Source organism: Onychostruthus taczanowskii, unplaced genomic scaffold, assembly GCF_017590055.1.
Source record: "Onychostruthus taczanowskii isolate IOZ18803 unplaced genomic scaffold, ASM1759005v1 scaffold75, whole genome shotgun sequence".
NCBI classification, from domain to species: domain Eukaryota; kingdom Metazoa; phylum Chordata; class Aves; order Passeriformes; family Passeridae; genus Onychostruthus; species Onychostruthus taczanowskii.
Window position 1 is genome coordinate 137128 of NW_024505339.1, and position 19672 is coordinate 156799.

Genomic DNA, 19672 nt, shown 5'->3' on the forward strand with positions numbered 1-19672 from the left:
GGCTTACAGTGCTTTTGCCACCCCCAATCCCCTCAGAATTCACACCGGAATGAAGTCCCCAGCAATCCCAAAGCAGCACTAGAGGATGAGCAGAAGCCCTGGACAGGTTCTAACCTTCATGTCGAGGATCTTCTGGAATGTGTCAGTGCTGCAGTCAGCCAGAAGCTTGATGTAATTGTCCACAAACACAACTGGAGGCTCGTGTGGAGCCATCACCACCTGCCAAGACAAGGAAAAAGAGATCAGACAAATAATAGGAATTAAAGGCAGTGCTCAGTCAGCTCTGGCACAGGAGTGACAGCAGGGCTGGCTCCTAAAATAAAATGCTTAAGGAACAAGAAAGAGGCTGGCTATGGGAGAGGTAAAGGTGAGTGAAGAGAAGCAGAGTAAGGAGCAGGAAGGAAGCTGGGTCTCTCAGCACAGCAGTGGTGCTCATGGGCTCTGCATCATGTTTCAAAGGGCAGCAGGACTTTGTCTATGGCCTGTGGGCTGGCAGGCACTGGGGTATTGTTAAAGCTCAAGATTTTATCATGTTGCAGGGGAAGACAAGCTGGAGAGCTGCTCAGGGGACAGTGCTGGCAGTGGTGGTGACACTCGAAGTCCCAGGAGATCAGGCAGCCTGGACACAGTCCAGACCCTCAGTTTGGCTGTGTGTCCCTCCTGCCTGGAGGCAGGATACACAGTGTGTCACAAGGGAATGTGACAACACTCTGTGGTCACTCCCTCGGTCCCCAGGACAGCGAGGGCCAGAGCTCTCTGCTCTGCAGCTCTCCTGACATGGCACCAGTGGGTGAGCAGTGCCACACACAGATACACTGTCCCCGGGGTGCAGCTCCTCTTGGACACCCCTCTGGAGAGACTGGGATGAAGGATGGGAACCCCCCACCAACATCTGCCCAGGAGCAATCACAAAAAACAGGAAAAAAAATCAGAATAGCATCAAAGCTGGTAAGATGATCCCTCACTGATGTGCTTTTCTTACATTAGCAGCAAGCTCCACAGAGAACAGATATTTTGATAATGCTGGGCAGCCAAACCATCTTTCTGGGGAAGAGTGTGTGTGTGTCTGAGTGTGTGTAAATGGGCAGAAACAGCACCAGACCAGACCCTTCCCTGTCTCCAAAACATTTCCATATGTTTGCACTGACCCAGCTCACCCCACACTGTATTCTGTCACCAAGACATTTCTTTCTTTCCCTGCACTTCAGACCACTGAAACATCATAGCCATGTATACACTTATAAATCCTTAATTTACAGCCCTTGTAAAAATCTTCTGCCAAGATGAAAAGCTGGAGCTTCAGACAGCGTGGCCAGAGAAGGGGAAGAGCTCTGCAGGATGTGCATGGCCCAGTGCCCTCCTCCCCACTCCCACCTGTGCTCTGTGGGGCTCAGTTCCATGGACTTGTTTGTGCTGCCCATGGGCCCAAAGTTTGTCTTCCTGAATTACCTGCCCCAGAAGAAGCCTGGGAACACACACTGGAGCTCCCAGTGCTGCCAGCCCGTGGCTGTTTGATTTGCAGTTTGGCTGTTTGATTTGCAGTTCTGCTGACACAGAGCCCTCACAGGGCCAGCACGGGCTGTGTGACACAGCCTGGGGACCTGCAGCACTCCATGTGCTGCTTTCTTCTTCAGTGTGATGCTAAGGGTTAGACAAATTAACTCCATTACTCTTCTGATTCACACACAAGCTCCAAGGAAAGACCTGTTCTGCACATAACAGGCACCAATCTTCCCTGCTCCCGTCAGCACAAACCAGGACATTTTTATTCAGGTCATTTCTAGGAAAATTTAAACTACAATTCACTAACACCTCAGTCACCTCAGTCCAAAAGCATGGAGCTGGAGAGCCAATGTCTGAATCCAGAGCACAAACTCAGCTGTGACATTGCTCTGGGCATGGGAGCAGAGCCACACTGAGCAGCAGGTGAGGAGGGACAGCTCAGGCTCCTCACCCCCCTGGCCTTGGCTGTGCTTTACAGGAGGCTCTGGCTGGCAGCTGCTTGTCCTGCCTGACCCCAGGTCCCACTAATTCCCTCCCAGGAATGCCTTCCCAGCACTGCTGGAGAGCAGGGGACAATCCCATCACCCAGGAGGGCACAGCTCCTCCTGGGATCAAACCTGACTTCTCCCTCCAGCACCAACTGGGAAGGGCAGATTGCTTTGCTTGTTGCTTTTTATGAAGACAACACACTGCTTTTGGGTCATTTTCCAGGCACCAGGTCTGGAAAATGAAAAAGGGCTCTGGTGAATACAGTAACCCAGACATGTTTGCACTGGCTGTTACACTAGACAGTAAACAGGTGACTCAAGCACAGCTTGGCTCCCCTGAGTGAGGAGTCTGCACAAAGGCCTGGAGTAACCTGAACCCTGGGCTTTGCCCCACAGCAGACCCTCATGGATGCAAACTCTGATTTCCACAAGCTCCTGAGGGAACCTGGTGCCCCAACTCTCCAAACCTGAGCCTTTGGTTGCCTTGAAAAGTGAGGGTGAAAAACTCCAAAGTGGTATTAGAAGAGAGTGGGGGCAAACCCAAGGGGAGTGAGCCAGGTCTGTAGAGCAGCTGGCAGAGCCCCCAGGCAGGCTCACAAACTCATGTGCAATTGCAGATTGCAGCATTCAAAGGAAGGGCCCCCTGGAATTCGCTCGCTGATTCCCAGGCCAGCAGTCTGGCTGGCAGGCTATCAAAAGGCTTGAGTTACCTTCAGGATCATTTCAGCCCGAGTCATGCCTTTCACCACTATCTTTGTGTAGCTGGCAGGAGCCTTCCTCACCACTTGGGACCCAATGGAGGGCAGATCCAGGAGAACCATCTTCAGGGAGTGAGTGTCCAGCAGCAGCTGCAAGAGTTAACCACACTCTCTGTTACTCAGGCTCCTTCCACACTAAGATCCATCAGCTGCTGGAACCCAACATCCTTAAAAGTTTAACACTTCCCACACTGGAAGAATTCCAGTAGTTGGACTGCAGGAACAGGAGGGGCTGAGCCATGTAATGACACTTCCAGGAGATATGATTATGGTTACATATCAACATCATGGCTGATTTTAACAGAGCACTCCTCTGCTGACTGGAATTGACTTAAGGCAGCCCAACATCTGGCACATCAGGCACAGATTTCCAGCCCTTCCCCCCAGGAGTATGAAGTGAAATAATCTTGATTACCTGGAGCTGCACCATGATTTAGATACCGAGGTCCAATGAACTAACACCAAGCTTCCTCCTGCACCCAGCCACACACAGAGTCAGCTTTTCTGCATTTACTCAACCCCTTGATTGGGGTTTCTTTCCTTAAAATCTGCCACACAATACAGCTACACTGAGAGCTGCTCACAGCCTGGATGTTGTTTGTTACTACCCAGCAAATAAATAAGGAGCAGCCATGAAATTGAGCCCAGACTGACAGCACTGTCTTGTGACAAAATGCTGTGGGTTAGGGCTCCTTAGAGCAAAATTTTCCTGAATACCACACTCCTCTGATTGCACAAAGTATGTCTGAAGAGACAAGACCAGTAAGAACAGAAATCTGAAATCAAGCTAGAGGAAGAGCAGCCCGACTTATTTAGACAGCAGTGAGTGTGAAAGCTGCTGGGCTGTCAGCACACCCACAGCATTTCCTCAAAGAGAGAACTCGTTCTGGAGGGACACAAAACATTCTGGGCACTGCAGAACCCCCAGCAGTGACCACAACAATGTGAACATTGGCCTCAGCACTTGTGGGAATTCAAAGGAACACAAAGGAGTGGCTGTGGAGGAGGAGGAGAGGCTGGCTGGAGTCTGCAGCCCGTTATCTGCAGCACTGTGTCCTTGCTGCTGCTGCCTTTCCATGGCTCACATTGGAAGAACTGATGCCATCCATCTCCTCCTGGCAGCCAGGAAACCACAGCACAGATGAGCAGCTCTGTGCACCCCGGGCTGCTGGAGCCCTCATCAGGCTGTCATAGCTGGATTCCTGTGTGTCTACCAGGGATCCCAGACAGAGAGAGATTCCAGGGCTGGGGAATTCACATCTTCCCCACATCAGCTCTCTCATGGCTAACAGGAGTTCTGCACACTCTGCAGCCTTCCCCACAGGCACAGCTCCTGCAGGCTCTGTCCCCTCACCCCGTTTTCCATTCCAGGTCCCTGGCATTGCTAACTCACTGCCAAAGCTTGCTGGGATGCAAAGCTGTTGAGTCAGAGAGGAAAACACAGAAAGCAAAACCCCACAGGTCTTATTCCCTGTACTGAATACTGAATATCTCCATAAATATCACCCCAGTACTCATATTCCAACTGTAATTACCAGCAAACAGCATGAAAAGCTGTGTGTAGAACCAGAAAGGCCAGGAAAATGTATTCCCCAGCAACATCTGCACCAGGGAGGAGAAGGTGGCATGGAAAGATGCTGGTGGGTTCAAAAGATTTTAAGGGAATTGGGGTTCTACTTGCTGCAGAGAGAGATCAGCTACTGAGACCTCTGTAGCCCTAGCCCAGGGAGGTATGTCCCACTTCTAATGAGATGTATTCACTGGGAATCAGCCTAATAAAAACCTTCCCAGTCTGCTTTAAAGAAGCAAATTGGGCCTGTTATTCCCATACAGGAATATTGAAAGCTTTTAACATTAGACACAAGCCCACTGCTGGTTAATCACTTGAGAAGCTTATTTTAAAAAGACTCCCTTTAATCACTCTCAGGTTATTGCTCATCACACAAGACAAACAGGCACTGAGCTTCACTCATTTGCTTTCCATTAAGGATGAGGAAGGTTTTGATGTAAAGCTCCTGTTTCGTTTTGCAGACACTGCTCAGAACCATCTTTGATGCCTAAAACCCAAGCAGCTTTGAAGGCACCCATTTGAAGCTCACAGCAGTCCCATTAAGGATGATTTTTTTTTTTTTTTTTTTTTCTTTTTTTTTTTTTTTTTTTTTTTTTATGAGCCCACAGGAGTAATAATCTCTATGTGCAGGGGACAGATGAAATCCTGCCTCTTCCAAATCCCATCCTCACAGAGCAGAAAGGGTCCAGCCCATGGCAGGGTGGGAGATGCCTCCATTTCTTGAACCCAAAAGCCATCAAATATGACAGCCCATGCACCTATTATTTCTTCTTACCTGTTCTGCACCCACCATGCTGATAGGTTTGCACTTGAAGAGATGGTTAATGAACTTGGGAATGAAGGAGCTGCACGAGAGACAGAAAATTATACAATTACATAAGAATATTTGCAGTCAGACAGTCTTCTGTGGTGACAAAGCATGCAGAACCAAACCAGGATGGCTTCCCCAAAGACACTCCCAGTGCCAGCTTCCCAAACTGATTCCAGGCATGTTAAATATACGAAATAAAAAACCCCCAACCCCTAGGCACAGTTCTTTTGCTTTAATCCCTCCTGATCTCAAAGTTTATTGAGAAGCTGCACACACACTCTAGAGGTAAATTGCTATAAACTAAATATGAATTACTGCAGTAAAAGGTCAGCAAACAAACTATTTTATTTATCATAACAACAGCAACACACCAGGATCAGTCTCACTGCTCATGAGTGGATGTATCTTGACTGTATCCAGAACCTACATTTTCCTGCACACAAGTAATTCCATAACATGCATATTACACACTGAACTTGAGGTCCAGCCAAGGCTGGAGGTCTGCTGGGCCCTGGACACTCACACAGAGGCATCCTTCCAGAAAGCTCCTGGCCAACACAATCAAGACAAGAAAAAGTTTTGTGAAAAGGAAAACACCATTACCATATTTTACTGTCATGGGCTTCAGACTCAGAAGAATGACTGCCCAACCAGAGAGAGCTTGGTGAGGAAGAAAGCCCAATATTCACCACTTCAGAGCATCAGCTTTGGTTTCAGCTGATTTTTGCCTTTTGATTGGAGGCTTTGAAGCAGTTTTATTGCAAAAGCACTGGTTGGGCACCTGCAGGATGAGCTCCTGCCCCTGCTCCACCAAGGAGCAGCACCAGGAAAGCTCAGGAGCAACAAACTCTGTCAGGACCACACCACTTGATCAAATCCTCCTCTTGCTGCCCTGTTTTTAATGTACTCTTCTTCTTTCACATGTTCTCCTTTGGCTGGGTGCCTGCAGGGCTCACATTTCCAGGGCTTGTCCATGCCCTGGTGGCAGCTCTTGGGTTTTAATGGCTCTGTCCTAAGAGAGGATAAGAGAGGATCAGTCAGTCAGGCTGGACTGAGGCTGTCCATGATGATGATCTAAATTCAGCGTGGTTTCCTCCTTGCATCTGTTAAGCTTTTTGTTTCCTCCCCACTAAGCAAGGAGCACAACAGCATCTTGTTTGTCCTGCCACCTGTTTTCCAAGGCAGGACATTCATTTCTCATCCTTTCTCATGGAAAAGTGACAAAAGTGCAGCTCAGGCACGGAGGGTGCCAAGCTGCTGAGCAAACCCAAAGGAATGGCTCAAGGAGAGCCCCCACAAGCAAAGGTTCTTTCCTTTCCCCTTCCCTCAGACACAGTCACTACCTCTCTCAGTGAATAATTTTATCCTGGAGAGGTGTCAAGGAGAACAATTTCAAGCTACTGTTGAGAACCAGCTACTGGGCTGCCCCGAGCAGCTTTGAATTTGGCCACTGGAGAAACAACCTTGGCAACAAAACAGAAAGAGGAGGAGGAAAAGAAGCCCTGACTCCTCTTGCACAAAAGCATTTCAGTGGAGATTTAACCTATCTGTTTTAAAAGTCCATTTTTCAGGTCTATAACTAATTCCCAGAGGGCAATTAGAGAGTGATGAGCACAGCTGGAGCTTAGGTGATCCTAGAAAATGATAAATTTGCAGCAGCTCACTGTTGGCAAAAGAGTACAATAAATTAATTGTGCCTTTGATAGTGCAGGTAGATCCAATTGTCCCTCCCTCTGCAAGGTCAGGCATGGAGCTAAAGCTCATGGTGTGTTTGAGAAACAGGGTGAGCCTTTCCTGCTGCAGGGTGGCACACGGGCAGCCCAAGAACCCCCTCCCCTGTTGGTTTTAATCTTCTTTTCTATATAACCACACAATCTCCCATAGACAGCTTTCTGTCTTGCATGAAACAATTCCCAGGCCCCTCTGGATGGCCACCCACCATCAGTGCAGAGGGGTAAAGTGACCTTCCATCCCCACATGCCTCTTATTTCACGCTGCCTTATTGGAAACAGCTTCCCAACTCCAGCAGGACAGACAAGACAAACTGTAAGAGCCAAGGGCTGCTCTGGAATTCTTTTCCCCCTTGTTTTTTGTTTTTTTTTTTGGACTAGCAGAGACCATCAAGAGCACTTACACTTAACAGAAAAATGCACTGGAGCCTCTTGCCTAGGCTGGACTCGCTGCCTGGTGCTCTCAGAGTACAGGAGGCAATCCTGATGTAATATGTGCATGTTCAGGGCTAATGCTCTGCACGAGGCTCTGTGCTCTCAATGCCTTTACTCCCTGCACAATCACAGCTAGATTGGATGCCCAAGTTCATTTACAGCTTCAACTCTGAAACTGAATGCAGCAAACCCTCCCTAGAAGCAGATAAGTGCCCAGTGTAATAATAAAACAGTGCAAGAGAGATGAGGAACCTAAAGCACAGAAACCACAGCATCTGAGAACCTCCCATCCAACAGGAGTGGCCCTGCCAAAGCCTGTGTTTTCCCAATCCCCTGCACTGATGATGCATCAAACACAATGCCTTGCAGAGTGAGGCACAGACAGACTTGCAACCACAGTCTGTCTGTCTGTCTGTCTGTCACCCTGAGCTACTGCAGGACACCCCCAAAGGTTCTGGGGTCGCTGAGTCACTGCAGCCAAGGAGGGTTCTGCTCTATGCCACCCTCCGAGCTGGTGACCAGGCTGAGCTCAGCTCTGAAACCTCCAGGAGCCTCCACATCCCAACCTTCCTCCACCAAACTGCTCTCACTTTTTATCTGGAGCACCTGGGAGGACACAGCACCCACCACCTTGGCTGCTGCCAACGGAGCAGCCGCTTCCCCGGCGAGGGGGAGAACTGTTTGTTTTTCCTGTCTCTCAGTTCTAATCTCTTCCTCATTGAGGTCAGGTCACAGACTTCCCAAACACACCCCAGCATAGCAGCTTGGCTGCTGTGGGGTTTGATTTCAAAGGATAAGGTGCAGGCAGAGCTGAGCCCCCCACCCTGCCTGCCAGCGCTCGCCGTCCCCGGGGAGCGCCGCTCGCACATCGGTCAAAACAAAGCAAAAATGACAAATTAGGTTAGAGGATTGATGCAATTTCTGATGGCCATTTTTCTTCTCTCCAGTCTTGGCTCAGATCCTGCTGTTTTAAATTTAGTGACTTTAGCTGCCTTCTCCCCTGTGGTCCTGTAACTCAACACTCACGCTTTATACAATCCATTAGAGCTGAGAAGTGGCAGCTCACAAAGACACAGGCATTAACATGTGGAGAAGCACAAGGCCTGTTAAAAGGATTTTCAGCATTGTGGGGCACACAAAAGGCCAGGTATTTACACTGGCCCAGCCAGCATATTCCATAAGAATGCAGAGTTTCAAAAATACAAATATTTGTACGCATTAAAAGGCATTTTAAGGAGATTGGTGCTCCCTTACCACCGAGCTGGTTCTCCTTAGCACCAAGTTGTACAGACCCAGCAAAATCAACCTTCAGGAACCCATTTCACCCTTCTACATCTGATCCATGGCACAGCAAGTTCAGGACTGTGTCTTAATTTTAATGTGCTGCAGTTGTCTTAAAAAAAAAATGTTTTGGAGAGGAGCAGGGGCTTCTGTGCTCAAGGATGAGGACACCCAGGAGTTCAGGACTGTGTGTTAATTTTAATATGCTGCAGTTGTCTTAAAAAAAATGTTTTGGAGAGGAGCAGGGGCTTCTGTGCTCAAGGATGAGGACACCCAGCTTAGATGGGAACTTCACTCAAATCTGAGAGCTGTTTCATCTGGAGTTTACTTGGTATGTGCCTGGCAATAAAGTTAAAAGACAGGCAACTAAGCTGAGGTATTAAGAGTGTGCTGTGAACAGCTGAATAAATGGGGGGTTTTATTTATCACATAAAATTCAAGTGTAACCACACAGAAGGTTTTCATACAATAAATTCTCACTGAGATAGCGTTTGAAACAGTGATTATGGGCAACATCATAACATGATTTATCAGGGACTGCTCCTTAAAGCAAACCCATGAGTACCCCAAGACAGAGAGGGGGATGAAACTCTCAGGAGAACCTCCCTACTGGGAAAGCTCCCTGGATAGCTGCTGCATCCCACCCTGCTGAGGCAGGAGCTGCAGCTCAAATCTCCAACCCACACAGTCCCTGCCAGGCCACAGAGCTTATTTCAGGCTGATTACCTTATCAGAGATGAATGAAACATTAAGGTATTTTAGAGTGACACATGACACGCACGCCACTGCCCTCAAGTCCACCAGCAGGGTCACATGTGCCACCAAAAGCAGCAGCTACAACTGGCACAGCCCTCCCAAGGGTTTTTCCTGGGGCATTGCCATGTGGAGCTCAGCTGGCCACAGGGAAGAGCTCAAAGTATCTTCCCAAAGAGGTGAATTTTTGTTTCAGACACAGAGGTGAAAGTTTGGGTGTCCACCCTGTGTCCAGCAGCAAGGGGCATTTCTGTCTCATCTGTCACTTCTTTCATGCTGCTCAACTTTAAGTGACTTGCCAGGAAGATACTTTAATATCCCCCCCAACTTTTAAATGTGAATTTCCCCTCCTGACTGAGTTATTTTTGCACAGAAAAGCAGCTTTCATATTGTGAAGGTAAAACATACTTCTCACACATGCCCTCCTTACAGGGCAATGTTATTCTGAGGCAAATTTCTCAGTATCTGGAAGGCCCATGGAAGAAAAGCAGGTTTTCCCACAGCAAGAGTCATACCTAAAGTCAGATATTCAAGTCTTTTAAAAATGCCCAACCCAAAACTTTCTGCACTTGGCAAACAACACACAGTGATCATCACACTGTTTTATGGGATGACCTAATAAAGTGTGCATCATAGTAACTTACTTTGCAAATTTTATGCAGAACTGAGTGAAATACTTCCTGGTGGAGGCCAGGTTGTCACGGATGATGGGGACATTCTGTTTGATGTGGAGGATCACTGAGGTGACATAAGGACTCTGGTCACCAACGTGTTCCACGTTCTGCCACTGCATCTGCACAAAGGGGAAAAAACAACCCGAAATCACTGTTTAATTCATCAGCATTCAAGCAAGAGGCAAGGGAAACTGTACAAACTTCCTGCCAGGGGATCTCTAAGGAATCATTTAGAGACTGCCTTTGCAATTCACCACCAAGGTCAAGTTCTTCATCATTAAAGTGATTGGGCAAAACCATTCCACAAGAAGACCCAAAGCAAAGGCAGAGCAGCCCTTTTTGCACCAGGGCAGAGACTGTGACCAGTAACCCACACAAATGGGCACCACTAGGATTAAAAGAGCCTTTGGAGCACACCAGGCTGCTTTAATATTTAACAGTTTCCAATTTGCTGGGATGAAAGTGCCCATATAAATCCTGATTACAGGCATTTGAGAAAATATCTGCAAGCTTGCAAAGTCTGGATTCCTGTATGGCAGCCAAGACTTTAATACTGGTGAGACTGATGACAGATAGATGGAAGAGGTAAAAAGTCTTAAAGTCCAAAGTACTCTACACCAGTGTAGCTCACTGAAAACACTGCTGGTGTACAAGCCAGGATGCCCAAGTCCAGCTCCTCCAAATGCATGTTAAAAGGACAAAACAAGAAGAGTTACTCAACCTCCCATTTTGTTTTCATTTATTCTCAGCAGAACTGCAAGAGAACAGCCCCTGTGAGCCAGATGTGTGGCTCTCTTGATTTTCTCTGAGCCTGGTTTGCAGTACACAGGGTACTCCCAATTTAAGTCAGGTGGGAAAAAAAACAAAAAAAAGAGATTATTGGGTCTGGCCTTGCCTCGTGTATGTACCAGAGTCTCACTGAGGAACACAAGCATCCAGAGAAGCACACTCAGTTCTGCTGCTGCTCAGAACTCTGCAGTGTCCTCCCAATACCTCTTTGGAGATCTGTTCCTCATGCTGGAGATGAGACAGGAGGAAAACTCATAGGAAATCAGGAGAGGAAACTGGGCACATATGGAAGATGAGCTTTTTCCTTTGAGGGGCTGTTTGTCCTCAAACTTGTTTTCCCAAGCTCTGGATTTTGCATATAAAGGTTTGTTTTTTTTTTTTATTCCTGGTTTTAATTTAATTTAATATGGCTACTTTGCCCCCTGCAACTCAGCTGACTCAACTCCATCCGAACAGCACACAGCCTAAGTGACTTATTGGGAAAGAAAAGCCAAATTCTTTGCAAAACCACAGTGTCTGTGTCTACACATGTCCCACTAAAGCTGCCTTTATTTAAACCAAACAAACCAACCCCCAGCCTGCTGCTCTCACATCAGCTGGGTGGCTGGAAGGGATGTCTCTCATCACCTGCTCCACAGGTTTTTCACAGCCACAGAACATCCTGAGCTGGACACACAAGGAGCACCAACTTCAACTCCTGGGACTGCACAGACATCCCACCCTGTGTCTGGGATTGTCCAAACTCTCCTGGAGCTCTGGCAGCCTCGGGGCTGTGACCATTCCCTGGGGAGCCTGGGCAGTGCCAGCACCCTCTGGGGAAAAACCTTTCCCTAAAATCCAACCTAAACCTCCCCAGACACAGCTCCAGCCATTCCCTCAGTCCTGTCACTGGTCACCTGCTTTTCTACTCCTCGTGGTACTGATCACATCCAAACAGAATATTCTGTGCCTCTCTCCCTGATGGATTCACACATTCCCTCCTTGACAGAGCAATCCTCACCCAACACACCATCCCCACAGAGTGGGGAAAGCCAGAAAGTGGGAAGGCACTGCTGAGCTGAATTATTGCACCAACAATGAAACAGTAGCTTTTTCATTTTGTTGGTCATCATTCCAAAAGCAATACTTTACAACCAAACCTTTAAAGCATGAACAGTAAAAATAGCCCTTTTGTGTGTGTGTGTTGTGGGTGTGTTTCACTCAAAAAAAACCCACCCAGTAGCTGCAGAGAAAGGAATAGCACACATACTGAAAAGTCATCATAAGAAATATGAGCCCAACTCTGCTGGTAAAGCTTTGTTCCTGTCTTTTTAAATTTATTCCTCTTTTTCCCTTGTCCTGTGTTTTTCTTGGGATATCCACACAGTTTACATACACAAGCTGGAAATGAGTCCAAGGAACAGGAGCAGGGAGGTTTCACTGCAAGGGAGAAACCCAAAGGCACCTGCAGGCTGGGAGGACACAGAAGGGCTGGAAGAGCTGGTGCTGCCTCCTGGTTCTCACCACAAAACACAGGGCTGAGGTTAAAACAGGCAGGAGGAAAGAGAAACCCTGAGAAATGGGGAACCCTGCCTCCAGGGAAGGACAGGGGCTCAAGGGTGGCACGGCGCTGTGTCCCCAAAGAGCCACCAGGTCCCTCCCTGTGCCCAGCCCTCCAGCTAAGGGGCTTGTGATGGAGGAGAGGATGAATGAAACTTCAGTTTTTTGCCCTGTTCCCAGCAGCATCCCACTGGCAGCTTCTCCTTGCAGGCTCCAGCCTGGCACCTGCAGGAAGGGAAGGGAGCGCGGCTGGCCCCGAGTTTGGGGACACGAGCTGGGCTCTGCCCTGTCACCCTCTGCACATATTCCAGGGCTCACACACTCTCCTGAGGGCTCTTAATTAGCAGTTAGCAGCTCTGATTGCTCTGCTCTCAGGGATTTTTTCTGTGTGTGGAGTGAAGAAATGATTAAAGCCGCGCTTTGTCCACTCGGCTGTGAGGGCACGGGGAATTGCAGCTGGGCCAAAAGGTTTTAGGAAAATGTAAAAAATCAGCAAAAGGTTGATGTGAGGCACTGAAATGTCCCCCAGCCCCACTTCCAGGCACGGTTTTACATATAAATCGATGCTTAATTCAGCAGTAAATCAAGCCTTAGCCAGTGCAATCCATAAATTTAATTGGGGCAAAAATATCCCGTGCAGATTAGCAATTGCCTCATCCCAGAAATTAAAAAGGAAGCACACCAGGCAATCTGAGTGCTGCTACACATCAGTACAAACACATTAACAGCTCTTAAGCTATCCAGAATATCACAACAGGGGGTTTAGGGCAAATTTTCCTCCCACCCACATCCCAGCTCCCCATCCCACAGCCATGTTTAATCATCCTACACCTGCTGTAAAGTCTGAGTAAGGATTATCACCTACAAATTCTGTAATATGGGGCCTTCTCAACATTTACCATTTTCTTCAGAACACACCAAGTAAAGAATCATGGAAACCAAGCAGCATTCCCAGCTGAAAGCAATATTCCTGATGCTGTTTTCTGTGTTAAATCTCTCAACGTGGCCTGAAGCCAAAGTGGATTGAGAGGTTTAAGCATTTCATAATTTACCTCTACAGTTCCTGAACATTTTTGCAAGGAAAAAATTAAAACCTCAAAGCCAGGCTCCAACAAAGGACTGGGAATGTTCAATCCTGGAGGACAGCAGAGTGAGGTAAATGAAAAGAAACAAAGGAAGAGCCCTAATGGAGTATGGATCTTGAGAGAGCAAAATTGGAATGGATCAGCCACACAATCTTTATTTCTTGAATACAGGCTGAAATTTTACATTTCCAAATACTAACTCTGTGTTTAAATAAGTACATGTATTTCTTATTGAAGTGTCAGAGCAATAACCCAGCCCTGAAGGAAAGGGAGGAGAAAGGTGAAAGAAAAAAACTTCTTGCACCAAATCCAGGTCTAATAAAGATCACATAAAAGCAACTCTGTCTGATGCAAATAGTGGAGTGTGTGCACAAGTGACAAGTATTTATTTAGCTAATTTCATAACACTTAAACTTGTTTATATATCATCAGTCCCATCACATGTGCTGCATTTTACCAGTGCTCCAAAGACAAAAATAAATGGCCTACCAGCTGCTGCTTTCTCAAGGTTGTGGTTTACTTGGGTATAAACAGTGAGAGCTAAGTGATTTAAATATTCCTCTACTCTGTGGGTTCAGGAGATCTCAGGGGCTGCCACAGCACACAGGCAACACCTGAAGTGCTGAGCCCTTCCTAGTGGTGTTATTTGACTGGGCAAAAAAATCCTCTTTCCATTTGGAACCTGTACAAGCTCCATTACCAGCTGCATTCTACTTCAAATATTAGCTGGGGGTGGTGGGGCTGGTTACAGCTGGAATACATCATAAAGCAGAAAGCTATTAAAATTCATGGCAGCCAGACAGTGTGTTGATCCTGCAAAAATGGAGCTCTATGTTTAATATTTCTAATTAAAAGGAAAAAAAAAATAGTTCAATCCACTTTTGTTGTCTTCACCTCTGTCTAAAGCAAGTCTGGGTTTTCACAATACTTTGGCAAGGAAACACAGCTCTGCATTTCAAACATATAAAAGCCAGCAGTGTAACTGCAACAAAATCCTTAAGCTCAGTCATAGGGGCCTCTCCAGGAATGGCTCCATATGTCCTTGAGAGGATCACAGAAGCAATAAGGCTCAATCCCAACTCCACATCACCTCCAGTTGAGTACCTCCATCTCAGAGCCCCAAACAAGCAGGCTGGTAAAACTGCCTGCCAAAGAAGACAAAGGGGAGAGCAAACCTGAAGGTGTATTTGAAATTTCACGCTGACAAAAAGTTTTTCCAAATTTTAAATGCTCTCACTGGCATTGGGAGTGGAAAGAGAAAGCCTTGGGTAGTTACTGAATGTATTTCATTGTCTGTAGGTTTTAATGTGGTGCAAAAAGCCTGAAAGCTCTAATCTGAATAATAAGAGGGTTTGGAGTGAGGGATGTATTTACAAATACAGCAATTGCTGCTGTAAAAAGTAAGGAAAAAAATCAGAGTAAAAGAATGTATCAGTAGTGAAATCAAGCAATCAAAGCACACAAGAACCCCACATGGATCTTCTGAAAATCCACCCCTACCTTGCTCATGGCAGTCAGGGCAGGGTCACAGGCTGCATCCAGGTCCTGCACTAACAGCTGGATGCTGTTGGAGATCACACTACAAAAAAGGGGAAAAAAAAAAAGAAAAAAAAGAATCAAGCATGAGTTTTAGAATCACACTGAGTAACAGAGTGCCAGAACTGGAGCCTTTGACTGAGAGAGGAGGAAAATCCTCTACTGGCTGACAGCAGCACTGTGATGTGAATGCACACAGCTACAAGTTGTACTGAGGAGGAGCTGGGAAACCCTGCAGGGAGCTGCACAATGCTTTAAAGTGGGCTCCAGGGGAGACAGGATGGTTTTACAGCTGACCTTTCTCTGTTTTAGCACAAATAAGGGGTTGGGGAATCAAAGGTGGCAGATGAAGAGGAGAAATCCCCAAGTATCAAGCCCAGACTGGGATTCAGCTTCACATTTAACACCAACATTTTATCATCTCTCCATTTATTCACAGCCAATATTCTACTGCTCACAAGAACTCGCACAGAGGATTTTAAAAATGACATCTGCATGAGTTCTGTGTCTCCCATGTGTGAAGATGAAGGCAGATGTCTTATTTACACTATGTCTAGGACTGCTGCCATCCATTGTTTGAGTTCCTGAGACATATACCAGACTAAAGGACACATTAGTCAAACACATTTCCCTCCCTCTCCCCACTTTTTTTTTTTTCTTTTTAACAGCATGATATTGCTTTGAGACATATTTAAGGCCATCATATCATGATGTGCACAGAGGTGCAGCTGATCCTGAAACAACAGCCAAGAAACTCTGCCTGCAGCAGCTCAGAGCCCTCAGGGGCACAGGACCAGCTCCCCACTGCAGACAGCCTCTGCTAGGAGCAAGAACTCATTCTGGTTCGCTAAGCACAGTTTTTAAAAACAGTGTCAACTTGAAATCTGCCACAGATGCGTGTTTACAACCTCAGGATTACATTTGTAAGAAGCGGATTTTAGTTTTGGTCTTTCTCATGATGGTAGCACAGATGAGAATCACAGGACTGTGAGAAATCTGAGCAATGCCTCCTCAAACCATCTTTCCTCCCCCTCGTTGTCTTTGTGAAGTTTTGGATACTGCTCTGGGGTTCACTGCTCAAAATATCTGTAGGTGCTCACCTTCTCACTGAGATATGGTGTCACCCACATGTAATTCTGACCTGGGTTTTTGTTCTTCACCACAACCCAGAAAAGTTGTCTGCTCCCTTTCCTACAGCTCCAGCACATCAAGTCTGGAACAGGATGCAAGTAGAAGACTTCCTTCAAAGCAATCCATTTGTTTGTAAAGGCAAACTCATCCAAAATAAGTTGGAAAAATTAATATGGGAGATGAAGCGACTACAGGCTTCAAGTTACACCATCTAAAACTTGCATTGGGATAAAAAAAGCCCATGACTGCTTCTGCTGGTGCCTCTGCTGCTGCTGGGCACTACAGAATCCCCTCCCTGGGGGATTCCACCAGGCCAAGGGAGCCAGACTGAAATAACCCTGCAGGGCACCTGCTGCCCCTGCCTGGCAGGGAAGAGCTCAGCACCAAGGAGCAGCACAAAGCTCTGAGAGGATGGAAAGTGACCCCACCACTTGTGTGACCTCAGGAGTCTTGTCAGAAGCTGGCACCAAGTGCAGGCTCTCACCTGAAAACCACAAAACAGGCAGAGAAACTCGTTTGTCTGTTATTCAGAATAAACGCCTGCTGTGGAGGGATGGCGGTGCAGCAGGAAATGTGCTGGGAACACAAAGGATCACGACATGCTGAGGGGGTTTGGAGCTTGGTTCTGCAGGAAGAACTTCAAACCCTCACCCAGGCAGCAGTGGGTGACTCCTCACACAACCCCTGGCACGCACAGGAGGGATGGGTCAGGAAGCTGAGGCCATAAAGGAGCAGTGCAGCAAGCACAGCGAGCCCAGCGCTTCAGGGGTTCTCTGGATGCTGCCCATAATTTTAATTTCACAAAACAGAGCAACATGGAAATGATGGATTTCTGGATTTACCTTACAAAACCTTTCCTTTTGTGGAACATCAAGAAGAAGTTCCCATGATTTCTCCAACTTTCCTAAAGAAACTGCTTTGCCACCCCAAGGATAAACAAACCCCTCCTTTTCTACACATTTGGGGTGGTTCTGCACTCTCCTTTCTCTGAAAGAAGAAACACTTCCCAGGGTGCCTAAACAGCATTTTATCACTTATTTTATGACTGCCTAACAAGACATCAAATCCCAGCAGAAACCACTTGTTTGATGTTGAATGAGCCAATGCCAGCAAGGTTTATAGCTCTGACTTCCACTGACAGAAGGCTGGACAAAGCCCTGAGCTGGAACAGAATGAAAGTCAATTAAAAGCCTTTGTTACAAGATATATCAGCCCTGTCAGTTGGACTTTAAACCTGTCCAAAGCAGCAAATGTGAGCTATACATAAAACAACTTCCAAAACACTTCACATTGGCTGTCTGGGACCCACCAGCAGCCACTTGAGGCTGCTGCTTCCTGCTGGCAAAACTCACATGTTTTCTCCATGTTAAGAAAACCCCATCTTATGGCACATTTTATTTCTCCTTCCCTGCTACCTGGCTTGCTTTGGCTGAGTGGACACAGCAATGCTGAATTTCAGGCTGGGATTCACTCTTAAAGAGAAGAGCCTGGAGGGAAGGGAGTCTCTGCAGCCTGGAATGGAGCCTGGGACCATGTGAAAGAGCTGGATGGAGATTCAGTGGGATCCTGTCCACTGCAGCAGGAGAGGAGAAATCACAGGAAGGAAGTCTTGTGAAAAAAATATCTTGCTGCTATCTGGGTTGGATCTTTGTTTTAGGGCGAGGAGGAGCTGGTGACAGGGATTATTTTCCCAGTCTTGCCAAGATATTCTTTTGTCTGATAAGAAGCAAAACAACTTTTGCCTCAATTTTCTTGTCTCAAAAAATACATTCAATCTGTCTGTCAGGGGTGGAGAGGAAAGGATGTTAGAGCAGAATATTTTTAGCACTGCTACACGAAAAGTTATTTTAATGAATGATAATCTTCTCTCAATTATAATCCCCAAATATAAGATTGGATCAGTCTTTTATGTCATCTGAAATGGGGTTTGATCATACTGACAAGGCTGCTGATTAACAGGGGGAAGTTAAAGCAGGAAGGAATGTACTGAAATAGCTTCCTTTCTTGAAATGTAACAGCCACCTCGCAGAGCTGCCAAGATGCAAATGCTGTTTCAAATGGAAACTCACTATTTCCTTTCCCTTTTCCAGTGCTCTTGTTCCTCTGGCTTGAACCATGGGGAGCAGCTAAAGCCTGAGCTAGTGCTGCTCTTGGAGCAGCCAGGGGATACCATTCCCTGAGCAGGGAAATGCCTGTGCCCATCCTGACACCAGGATCTCAGGGCTGTTTTCACTCCAGCACCATCTGGCTGACAAAAGGGGATGTTTGATACATTGTGGGAGGAGACATGTGCTGCACATACATGCTGAAAGTGTCCATCTCTCCTGTCAGGTTGATTCTCTCCATTAGGCTTGTATCCACTTTTTCTTTGAGCTTCTCTTCCAACTGTTGGGAAACAAAACAAGCAACAGGGAGATCAGGTTTCTAACTCGAAATAATCGTTCTTGAAAACTTATGCCCTGGAAAGGTCAGCTTCTTCAAACTTCATCTCTGACCAAACTACATCCAAAACTCATCTAGTGACACTGGAAATCTTTCCTTTTTGGCATCCCAGACCTGTTGATTTGCCAGGATGGGCCATGGTGGCTCCATGTCCTGAAAGAATTAAAGCTCCAAGGTCAAATATGTAACTCTAGTATGACATGCTACCGTAGTAGCTTAACACTGTGGCATCTGTCCTGCTAATAAAGATGTTTCTCAACACTCTGCCTGTGCCCAAACTGCAGAGGAGAAGGAGGAGGATTGCCAGACCTAGTGGTGCAGAGGCCTGGATACAGCCAAACATCACAGCTCATTCCTGACCCATGGCATTTTGGAAGCACCTGAATGTAATGAGTGGAGCGGCTGCAAATCACATCAGCATAAATTCCTCCTCTCTCCACTCCACATTGCCCCAATATTTCATGCAAGTATTCTCCCAAAAGTATTTTGAATTATTGTTGTGCTTGTTTTCATGAAGGGGAGATAATGAACAGAGAATCTTTAAAAAAAAAAATAAAATTGGTCCCCAATCCAAAACAAATTATGTAACAAGTAGAAAAGGATTGACCCCAGAATTGATGCTGCAAAGCAGGATTACAAGCAAATTACTTTTCTCAGAAAATCAATACTTTTCTTTCTTTGAAGTACAGAATGAATAACGTAGAGCTCAATAATCAATGGATTTTTTTGGGTCCTTTTTGCTGTCTCAGTCTCCACAGCAACACAGAAGAGGGAGGAAAGCTCACCTGCTGGGTGGTGGCCAGGCAATATTCTGCAGTACTCAGGATGCTGCAAATGAGGCAGAGTTCTTCTAAAGTAAACTTTGCCACTTCAGAGCCTTCCTTTTCTTTCAGCAAACTTGTGATGGTGAGCCCACCACTGCTGCTGGTTGTCCTGGGGGAAAAAAAACCCAAAAACAGATAAAACCTGTGAGGTTTTTGACAGTAGAGACACTCAAGGTGCAAAATTACTGCTGGATTTTAATGCCATAAAAATTTAATTTTAATGCCCACAACACAACAGCCTGTGCAATTCAGGACATCAAACCCACAACTGCTGTTTTGGTGAAGGAATTTCTTTTACAAAGAGCTTTGTACCAGGTCTTCAA

General features: G+C 46.5%; 1 protein-coding gene across 2 annotated transcripts in view; it reads right to left on the reverse strand.

Moving 5' to 3' along the window:
* The window catches only part of VPS53 (VPS53 subunit of GARP complex), a 62853-nt gene that overhangs the window by 2630 nt on the left and 40551 nt on the right, over window positions 1–19672 (reverse strand). For both annotated transcript variants that reach the window (XM_041423056.1, XM_041423055.1), the window contains exons 15-21: window positions 19311–19458; window positions 18386–18468; window positions 14917–14995; window positions 9974–10122; window positions 5095–5164; window positions 2702–2839; window positions 115–219 (exon numbers count right to left, since the gene is read on the reverse strand). In XM_041423056.1, the coding sequence (XP_041278990.1) occupies window positions 115–219; window positions 2702–2839; window positions 5095–5164; window positions 9974–10122; window positions 14917–14995; window positions 18386–18468; window positions 19311–19458 (772 nt within the window). The remainder of the gene's footprint in view (window positions 1–114; window positions 220–2701; window positions 2840–5094; window positions 5165–9973; window positions 10123–14916; window positions 14996–18385; window positions 18469–19310; window positions 19459–19672) is intronic.